Below are 10,447 nucleotides of genomic sequence, written 5' to 3' on the forward strand. Positions count from 1 at the left end.
TTTTGGGTAGCCTCTTGTTAATCGTTCGGTTGTCAGTTCGTTAAAGTGCTAAATAGTGAATTTTACAAGGTATGAAGTACCTTTTGTGACAGTTATCATTCCCGACACTTTACAAGTTATTCTAGACACTTAAACATTAATTATGCATGTTATATTGATGTTTAATTGCTGATTTTTGCTGAATTCTGCAGAATTCTGCATTTAAAGTGTGTTTCGGTAGTTTTTAGTGCGTATTTTAACTTCCGGAAAGTGTTTATGTTAACCCGTGTTCACATACTTGGGTTTTAATGCATTTTTGATGCGGGACCTACATCTAAGTCCTAAATCTATTGTTTAACTACATGCTGAAACTATGCTGACACAGTTTGTCTTACCGGTTAGTTTACTAGTCATTTCGACGCAACGCTTAATGTATTGCACAATGCGATAAATGAAGTATGAAACATGCATGAATTCATATGTATAACATGTAAGCATATAATGTTGACGTGTAACACATAAATGCAGGAATTAAATAATTATTAAAATGGTACGGAAATTACCGGTTTTGTGCTAGTTGTCACAGTATTCATTTTTATGGTTTCCGGTTTTGAAAATTATTTATTTATACAACTCATTATGTGATGATAAATGAATATCGGTACATGTAGCGTGATAATGTGAACCAGTCGATATCGTTCGAATAACATCGTTGCCGCTATTGGTGTGCGCTTGTGTTTAGTATATTTTTTATCGGCGTGGTTGTATAAATTTTGTTGAAGAAAAGAGTTTTATTTAACATAGTTTGGTGGTGAACCGAACCGATACCGGCATCGGTTTTGCTATTGTTTGTTATTATCGAATCCATACCATTATTCTTTTTTTGTGATTCTCTATCGACATCGATACCGGTATTGTTATTATCAAAACCAGTAACGGTATTCGTTTTTCATGGTTTTCAAAGTAAAACAAATTTATTTGTGCATATCATTGGCTTTAAACCGAAATTCGGTACAATATTGATACTGTTACGAAACCAAACTAGTAGCAAGAGAATTCCCATCGTATCACGCACAAAATGTATAAATTTAGAACCTAATGAATAGTAACATAAGTTCTTAAGATATTATATTTAATTTTATTATCTTCCAGTTTCACCCATTATACCATAAATAATATACGATTCTAACCATGTTTGTTTTTATTTAATTTGTTTTTTTTCTGATAATTTGCATTCATTATCTTTTTATTTTAAAGAGGAATACGCGACTTTGTTTAATATATTTTTCTAGGCGTTCATGTATAAACTTTGTTGAAAAAACATGACTTTAATCCAAGTGTCAGTATCATACCGATACCATCATGAAACCAACTAATACTGATCAAATTCCCGCCGCATCGCGCTGGGAAATCACGCGAGTATTATAATAATTATGAGTGATTATGAATCGTAACCTTTTTTTTTTTGGTGTTTTGGGTCTGGTTTTTGTGTATACCCCTTGATATCTAATAAGTTTAACATTTGGTCCCTCAACTTTAATAAAGTTATATTTTTTCGGTTTTTCTTCCTTTTTCTTTAACGGATTTACACTAAAACCCATACACTTTAATAAAGTTATCATTTTGCATTTTTAAGAAATCTCCTGTTACGTGATTTTTAATGGGTTTTGTTTTTTATATCAACGCTTCACGTGAGTTGTTTTTATCTACATTTCGATGTAGATTTTCATAATGTTGTTTCTAAACCGACTGGTTGTTCTAAACATTTTTTAAACCGTTCGGTTTTTTAAATCACACGACATTCACCTCTGAATATATATATACTATTGTGACGGCGACATGTTTTCTTTTTCTTTTTCTTTTTTTTTTTTGTGAATTTTCATAACGTTGTTCTTAAACCAATCGGTTGTTCTAAACGTTTTTAAACAGCTCTTTTTTTAACTACCGGGCACTCAACTCTTAATACACCACTACGACGTGTGTTTTATCTATGTTTAAACCGACTTTTTATAAGGCAAGACCGTCGTGTTTATCTTTATATACTTTTTGGTATAAATTTTGCTCAAATAACTTGACTATCGTATATAACACCGTAACTTTTTTGTGACTTTCAAACATACCATCACAGCATGGGTTTTTATTGTTACGTTCGCAATTTACGTATTTTTATCTACATGTTAGAACCACCGCAGAACACAGATGTTAACCAACTAGTTATATTTAAAGGTGTAAGTTGAACTTTTTAAGTTAACCTTAAAGTTGAATAATCTATACTATATAATAAAAGAAACCACTTTGAGGACACTTGTCATCATATTAGGCCATGTTTTATAGATAAATATTATTTTAGTTTAATCTTTTCTAATTAATTATATATAATCCTTCTACTAAATATTATTTAGTTTAATTTCTTATGGATAATTATTATTTAGTTTAATCTCCTTCTCATTTATAATATTTTTTATTTAACTAATAGAGTAAATTACGATTTTGGCTCCTGTGGTTATATCACTTTTACTCTTTTAGCCTAAAAAGAATTTTTAACATCTGAGCCCCAACATTTTTTTTTAAATCTTTTTGACCCCTAACGTCTTTTTTCTAACCATTTTGGCCCCTAACATTTAATGGATGAGGTTAGTGTTAGGGGCCAAAAGGGTTAGAAAAAAAAGACGTTGGGGGCTCAGATGTTAAAAAATTCTTTTTTGGGCTAAAAGGTAAAAGTGATATAACCATAGGGGCCAAAATTGTAATTTACTCTAACTAATATTATTTATCATTTATACATTTATGGAGTTTTAAATAATGGGTTAAATTTATTGAGACTTTGTTAACAAATTTTGCTACAACAAATAATTTATTTACATCAATCTAAATTTTTATCTATACTATACTATATAATAAAACATTAATGTGTGACACATGTCGTTCATTGTAGGTATTTATTTTATGATTTTCTCGCCTCACTTCCAAACTTATCTTATACTAATTAAATAAATAAATGAATAATGAGCTAAAATTAAATTTTATCCTACTTTAAATTTCGAATACCATCCTTCTATTTTTCTAATAAAATATTATCCGAAATTGTAAATTGTTAATTTAAAACATTTTAAATAAAACAAATTATTTATCACGAAAACCAAACTTTGTATTAATATATTAAATATTTTTATTTTCACTATACAAAATTACATTTACTAACTTTTTTATTATTTGGTATATAAAATTACATTTATTTAACTCGTGTAATAAATGAGGTTTTTTAAAAATGTATTATTTTATTATCTGGTAAACAATATTACATTTATTCAACACGTGTAATACATGTGGCTTTAAAGATATAATTTTTTTTATTTGGTATATAAAACATTAATTCAACCCGTACAATATGGTTCTCATATATATAACTTTTTATTATTCAATATATAAAATTATATTTATTCAACCCGTGCAATAAAGGAAGTTTTTAAAGATATAATGTTTTATTATTTAGTATATAAATTTATTTACTCAACCCGTGTAATACACGGGGTTATAACCTAGTTTAAAGTTATATTCAAAGGTGTAAGTTGAACTTTTTAAGTGAACCATAAAGTTAAATAATTTAAAATAACTAAAACCATTAAAATGAGTATTGACAACGGGAAAATATTATGTGAGGTGGTCTTTTCAACTACTTTGTGAAGATTCTTGTCCCCAAAATTTTATAAAAATATCTTGCAACCCTCCTCTCTACCACTTCTTTCTCTTACCATCAATGCATGAGGATAAATCAAAATCAACAATAATTCTACAAACAGTGACTAATTTTATTTTAATAATTTACTAATAAAATAAAACTAAATAAAAGGATTTTACATGTAACAGTCAGTAAAAGTGTAAAAATCAAGGACTCTTTCCATTCTTGCACACCAAGCAACCAACTATAATTATTATACAAGTAATAATAACTCTAAACCTCTAATTTAAACAATCTTGGCTACAAGTAATATAGTTACCATCTACTATGAACCTTTTATTGGTAAAACAATTGTTGCATATAATGGCAACAATCTTCTACCTACAAAACCATACTTAGTATATCATAAGGGCAAAAAGGTTAAACGACCACATTATGCTCGAGGGTAGCGCGACCGCCCTTTCTTCCTTAAAAACTCTGGGATTTCAACCGAGCCACCTTCTGTGAAGGCTGGAGACCGTCGATTCATTCCAACCACGTCTGCTTGACCACCCTGCATTTTGACCAAGTTTATGATACAGTTGACTTAGATATTGTTGTAAAATTACCAACCTGCCCTTAAGTTTCCTACAAATCAGAATTCTGCCATTTACTTGGAGCTTGAAGTGATACCTGGGGGGTCCGCCCGTCACTTTCTTCTTGTCGTTTGAATCCGGTTGCTATAAGAGTTATGCTAACCTGAGGCAAGAAAAAGCCGGCTTATAGATTTTTGTTTGCAGCCAATTGAGTTGATATAAACATATTGGTTATATGATGGAAGTTAGTTCTTGTATAAAATCTTAAGAGGCGTGGTCAGTTTAACCATCGTATTTGGCGTTTTTTTTTGTTGCAAAGAAAGCATCATTTTTGCAACAAAATGAAGGAAAAATAGAAGGGATAATTTCATATATCCCACTCAAAACTTCATATTATATCATATTTATCCAAATAAAAATCATAATATCCAATATACTCATTTCAAAATTAATGACATACATTTATATCCTTTCTGTCGGAAAATAGGACTAAAACATAAAATTAACTTGGACAACCATAAAATTGTTGTATGACATAAACTTGACAATATACATGCAAATAACTCATGGATGATAAATTACTGGCGGAAAATAGGACCAAAACATAAAATTGTGGTATGACGAAATAGGTCGAATTGACTTGACAACCAATTTTCAAGCATTTTTTTATGAATAAAAGAATTTTTTTAAAATAATTGTGTCGAGTATGATTAAAAAATATATAAATACAGTAATCGTAGATTGTATGCATTAACAACACACTTTGCGAGACTTTTGACCTATTCCTTTTCATCTAAATTTTTATAGAGTTAAATGCCCGGATAGTCCTTGTGTTTTGCCCTTTTTTCACCTTTAGTCCCTAACTTTCTAAAATTACAGCTATAGTCCCCAACTTTTGCAATTTCGTTCCCGGATAGTCCCTGACACAGACAAGGGTTACTTTTCTCAGTTAAGTTGGTGTGAAATTACTATAATGCCCTTGCTTTTAAAACTTTTTATCCATACAACTGTAGAACCCTAAAACCACATCGATCGTATTAAAACACGACTCAAACCCACCAAAATCTTGAAAAACTAATGGAGCTAACACATGATCAGCTAAAGCAATACGACGGCACAGATCCATCAAAACCCATCTACATCAGCGTCAAGGGTCGCATCTTCGACGTGAGCACCGGTAAGTCCTTCTACGGTCCCGGCGGCTCCTACGCCCTCTTCGCCGGCAAAGATGCTAGCCGGGCCCTAGCGAAGATGAGCAAGAACGATGAAGATGTCATCGGATCGCTTGACGGACTCACCGAAAAGGAGCTGGGTGTTCTTGCTGATTGGGAAAAGAAATTCGAAGCTAATTGTTGGTTCTCTCTCTGCTTAATTCCATAACTGTTTGTTTCCTATAAACTACTTTATTATTGTTTGTCGTTTATAAATGTTATGTAAAAGAAGTTGGATTGAACCCTGATTCATGTGTGTTACCATCTCAGGGTTTGAATAAGAATTTGTGTGTTTTACTGTTAGTGATTCATGTGAAGTTTTAAATGTTTGTGTACGGATAGATTTAGATACATTGTGTTTCTGGTATTGTCGAATCAAATTGGAAGACGAAGAGGTGTGTTTGGATTGAAGATGAATATGAGGAAGAAGAGGAGTGCTTGGATTGAAGGTGGTTATTGATTTAAATGTTATTTTTTAATAGTAAGGGTATTTAGGTCATTTCACACTCATTTAACTGAAAAGACTAACCTCCATCCGCGCCAGAGACTATCCGGGAACGAAATTGAAAAAGTTGGGGACTATAGCTGTAATTTTAGAAAGTTAGGGACTAAAGGTGAAAAAAAGGCAAAACACAAGGACTATCCGGGCATTTAACTCATTTTTATATTACCAACCATAATTCTAATCACCCATTATAAGCACATAGGTCAATATTACCACCTCTAGACATACACCATAGGCAAAGGTTGGTGGCATTAAATATAGATAAATAAACAAATTCGGAATTTTATTAATAGAAGAGTAAACTTACTTGACCACTTATTGATGGGTCGATGACCGCTCCAAAGATCAAGTTTGCGCTTGGATCCACAAGATCATATATGACCTCGGCTGCAGCATTCACCTTTCAAGGTGACATTTAAGACACCATCAGTATAAAATGGTAGCAAACAAAACATAACACTAATATTGATATATAAAGTTTTCCTATTTTGTCACTTTATAAGTCACAATTCACAAACCTTTTCTTTGAACTTAAACTTACCGCAACACACAAACAAAACATAACACGAACCTTTTTTTACGCAGGAACGATTGTCAATTTTAGATTTCATAATCTTTTCTTTGAACTTTTTTTTGTCTTATTTTTAATTGATGTGAACTCATAAAAAGATGGGTCAAACATATCGTAAGTTGTCCAAAGTGTACTTTTAATGCCTAAAACCTGCTAAATAACCTTACTAAAAAAAGTTGCCCCCCCCCCCTCCCCACTGTGAAAGAACCAAAGTTACCTGTATTTGAAGGGCAAGGCCACAAAATTGTAACGATGAAACGCATAAGCACTATGAAAACCGCATAAGAACCTATACCTATTGCTTTTAATGTGATTACTTAAGGTCACCGCATAACCACATATCTTCCTTTCTACCACTACATGTGATACAAGTGCTTATTTTGGCTCTATACTTATACTGGTTATGTATTGAACAAGCCCCTACAGTCTTTTCATATAGCTAAATGTTGTAAAAATCCCGACTAGTCTCCGATTAATCACTAATCGGAGGTTCACCGATTAATGGCCGAATGCCGATTAATCGCTAGGCAGTCAATCGCGGTCCTATTCTGGGCAAATTTTGGCAAGAAGTCGGCCAAATTTCGACCAAACCATATAATTTTCTTCCAGTTACTTAAAAACATGGGACAATGAGGGGTTAAAACATGTCTACTTTAAAATACTACATATAAAAATGTGTGTGTGTATATATACAACTAAAAATTACATATAAAAAACTCAATCCGATTAATTTCGAGTAATCCTGATTAATTGCTAGTCTGTACCACGCCGCCTGACTAGCGCCTAGCGATTCTTACAACACTGAATGTATAGATACAGATACATATGTGTGTTGAGAGAGATACCTCAAACAATGTCAAATCACTACCACCGGTTATATTCCACACAATCCCTGTAGCCCTCTCGATACCAATATCTAGCAAAGGTGATTGAATCGCATTCAATGCAGCATCACGTGCCCTTGTCTTCCCTATCAACCAACATACACAAGATAAATGAAATAATGTACAAAAATAAAAATCCAAAATAGTTTTTTCTACTAACCTGTTGCAGTTCCTATCCCCATTAATGACGACCCTGCATTTTCCATAATCGCTCGTACATCAGCAAAATCAACATTAACCAATCCCGGTATCTGCAAGTTTATGCTAACAAACTCATTTAACGTACAAACAAAACTAAAAAGAAAAAAATATTAAAAATAAAAATAATAATATCATGAACATCGTACCGTGATTATGTCTGAGATACCACGAACACCTTGTCTAAGGATGTCATCAGCCAGATTAAAAGCTTCGGTTACAGGGGTAGATGGAGAAACCGCAGTTAATAATTTGTCATTTGGAATTACAATAAGAGTGTCAACATTTTCCCTTAAAGACGCAATTCCTTCTTGTGCTTGAACTGCTCTTCTTCGTCCCTCAAATGAGAACGGAGTTGTCACAATACCAACGGTCAATATGCCCATTGACTTTGCAACCCCTGCGATTACAGGGGCCCCACCTGTACCTGTTCCGCCACCCATTCCCGCCTGCAGAAAAAAAAAAGAAAACGGTTATAAACATCAATATTCAATAACCATATGCATCTACAAAGCATAAAATTATAAACTTACGGTCACGAAAACCATATCCGAACCATAAACAGCTTCTTCGATAGATTCTCTGCTTTCTTTTGCGGCATTCATACCGACATCCGGGTTACCACCAGCACCAAGCCCACGGGTCAACTCTTCCCCGATTTGCAATCGTTGTTCAGGGAAAACAGGGGACAACCTCAAGGCTTGAACATCTGTATTTACAATCCAAAACTCAACACCCGTCATCGCACTCTCGATCATGCGATTAACAGCATTCGACCCACCTCCTCCAACACCGATTACTTTAATCTTAGCCCCGTTATAATCATCAGAACTCGGTAAATCTCTCAAAATCTCAGTAACATTGGGATTAATTGTTGAGACTTCAGGGTGGAGCTTGAAAATCTGATCTTTGTTGTTAAACTGATTGATGTTGTGTGAATTCGCCATGCATTTAATTTGAGGTTTATAAGCAATCTTGTAGCTTGAATTCGAAAACCCACGATTTATCTTTAAGGATCTTACTCTCCCACCAAAAACAGTCAATACCCCCATCGAACTCCGAGCATCTATCGGAATCAATGACGCTGGTATACATGTTGCCATTTAGAGTTCTTCAGTACCTGTTTCTCACAAAACAAGAAGTTGGGTAAAGAAACAAACAAACAAACAAACGTACCCAGTAAAATCTCACTGATAGCATAACTATGTGTAGGGTCAGGGGAGGGTGGGATGAGGGCAAACCTTACCTCTACCCCAGGGATAGAGAGGTGAACGCCCTCAGAGACCCTGGCTCCGAATAACATAAATGTGGCTAAGGGAATCAAAGCAACAAGCCAACAACATACAATATGTACTAATAATCTATGTTGTCAAAGGTGCTTAAAAAGCTGAGGGCTTTTTGAAGCAAGGTGCGTAGCGTAAAAACTAAGCCATTTTTAGGCATTTTAGACATGTGTTAATCATGCATCATGTGGTGACGTTGATAGCTGAAAGACCCGGGGGTACATGCACCAATCAGTCTTTGTCCCGATTGTTTGAGTGTTATGTGTCTTAGGTCCAAGGCTTGATACAAAACTACAATCAAGCTGGGGGTCTCACTAGAAGCAGTCTCTCTATCCCTACGGGGTAGAGGTAAGGCTGTCTACATCTACCCTCCTCAGACTCTACCTTAGCTTTGCTATTGGTGGGATATACTGAGTAAGTGAGTAGTGAGTAGTAGACATGTGTTAGGCTTGTTTAGGTTGTTCAGGTTGATTCCAAGCTTGTTTAGAAATAGTGTAATTGTTTCAAACCGTTCAGACGATTTTCGGTGGGAACTTGGCCACAACTAGTCCCAAAAATGTGCCTGCGTTCCTAAGAATGTGCCTATCAGGCAAGTGTGCGCTTTTGACAACATAGCTAACAATGATAGTAGCAAACTACCGTTAGCATATAGTGGTGAGTAAACTATACTAGCAACCGACAAAACGGCGAACAGACAACAAAAGGTAGCACTAACCCTCTTGAAACTACGTGTACCAAAGCTGAAGCTAACACAAACAAAAGTATACCGAAAACCTAATGCGCCAAGACAAATCTAAGACACATACATATATACACTCCCCTAAAAGTCCATAATCCGATTAACTACAACCAAATCACCACAACAAAATCAACTAAACATGGGTAAAATGTAGCATAAACAATTATGATAAACCATTAAAAAAACCCACCATAATAACTAAACTAAAAGTACCAACAACTGAGTAAATGCAAACATAAGAACCCTAAACATAAACTACTTCAAAACAAAACGAAGAAACCCAAATTGCGAAATGGGTTTTGTACAGAAACACATAAACTCAATTGGGTATGTAAGAAAGTGCGAGAACAATATCGAAACCTGAGATAGCGGCGGTGGAGCAGCCGCAAAGATGGAGAAATATGCAGAGAAGAAACGATGTGTGAAAAGAAGTGGGTCGTAATCTTTAGGTTGTTTTCGTAATCGAAGATGTTATGGTTTGTTAATTGTAGTGTTTATTAGTGAAATGGATCGTGAAAAGTGATCAAGAAATAATATTTATCGTATGATAGATGGTTCTTATCGCCCAAACGGCCAAAATTGACATCTTATTTTGCTTATAAATCTACTAGTAGGATATCCGTGCGATAAAGGGGAGCAACACATCATATTGCGATACTCGTTTTTGATAGTTTTATATTCATATAATATATCTTGTAGCATCATTGTAAGATATATATTAAAAGCAAAATAATCGGGTAATCCATTTTATTGTGTTGTGCATGGTTCGATAAGTTCGGTTATTATCCTCAACTGAAGCCGAAATCAATGTCATCAAAGTCAT

The 10,447-nt window shown here is 34.0% G+C and overlaps 2 protein-coding genes across 3 annotated transcripts; one reads left to right on the forward strand and one right to left on the reverse strand.

Moving 5' to 3' along the window:
- Positions 1-3,800: 3,800 nt before the first annotated feature.
- Positions 3,801-10,186, reverse strand: LOC110898253 (cell division protein FtsZ homolog 2-2, chloroplastic). Of its 2 annotated transcripts, none has more exons than XM_022145013.2 (8): positions 9,985-10,186; positions 8,136-8,722; positions 7,752-8,051; positions 7,565-7,655; positions 7,366-7,490; positions 6,257-6,349; positions 4,331-4,396; positions 3,801-4,211 (listed from the first exon to the last, which is right to left on the reverse strand). In XM_022145013.2, exons 2-8 carry the CDS (start codon positions 8,703-8,705, stop codon positions 4,092-4,094), a joined length of 1,365 nt encoding a protein of 454 aa, XP_022000705.1. In that variant the 5' UTR covers positions 8,706-8,722; positions 9,985-10,186; the 3' UTR covers positions 3,801-4,091. The 2 variants fall into 2 exon arrangements, with proteins under 2 accessions (XP_022000705.1, XP_022000707.1); XM_022145015.2 differs by having other exon boundaries at positions 4,271-4,396.
- On the forward strand, positions 5,256-5,746 carry LOC110898254 (probable steroid-binding protein 3). Its single transcript, XM_022145016.2, has one exon. It carries the CDS (start codon positions 5,311-5,313, stop codon positions 5,611-5,613), a length of 303 nt encoding a protein of 100 aa, XP_022000708.1. The 5' UTR covers positions 5,256-5,310; the 3' UTR covers positions 5,614-5,746.
- Positions 10,187-10,447: the final 261 nt, after the last annotated feature.

This window comes from Helianthus annuus, chromosome 4 (genome assembly GCF_002127325.2).
Source record: "Helianthus annuus cultivar XRQ/B chromosome 4, HanXRQr2.0-SUNRISE, whole genome shotgun sequence".
In the NCBI taxonomy this organism is placed as follows: Eukaryota; Viridiplantae; Streptophyta; class Magnoliopsida; order Asterales; family Asteraceae; genus Helianthus; species Helianthus annuus.

Coding starts and splice junctions, on each gene's coding strand:
- LOC110898254 (XM_022145016.2), top strand. CDS start 5,311: ATGGAGCTAACACATGATCAGCTAAAGCAATACGACGGCACAGATCCA.
- LOC110898253 (XM_022145013.2), bottom strand. CDS start 8,705: ATGGCAACATGTATACCAGCGTCATTGATTCCGATAGATGCTCGGAGT. Junction 7,656..7,751: donor GTATCTCAGACATAATCACG/GTACGATGTTCA, acceptor ATAAACTTGCAG/ATACCGGGATTGGTTAATGT. Junction 7,491..7,564: donor GGGGATAGGAACTGCAACAG/GTTAGTAGAAAA, acceptor GTTGGTTGATAG/GGAAGACAAGGGCACGTGAT.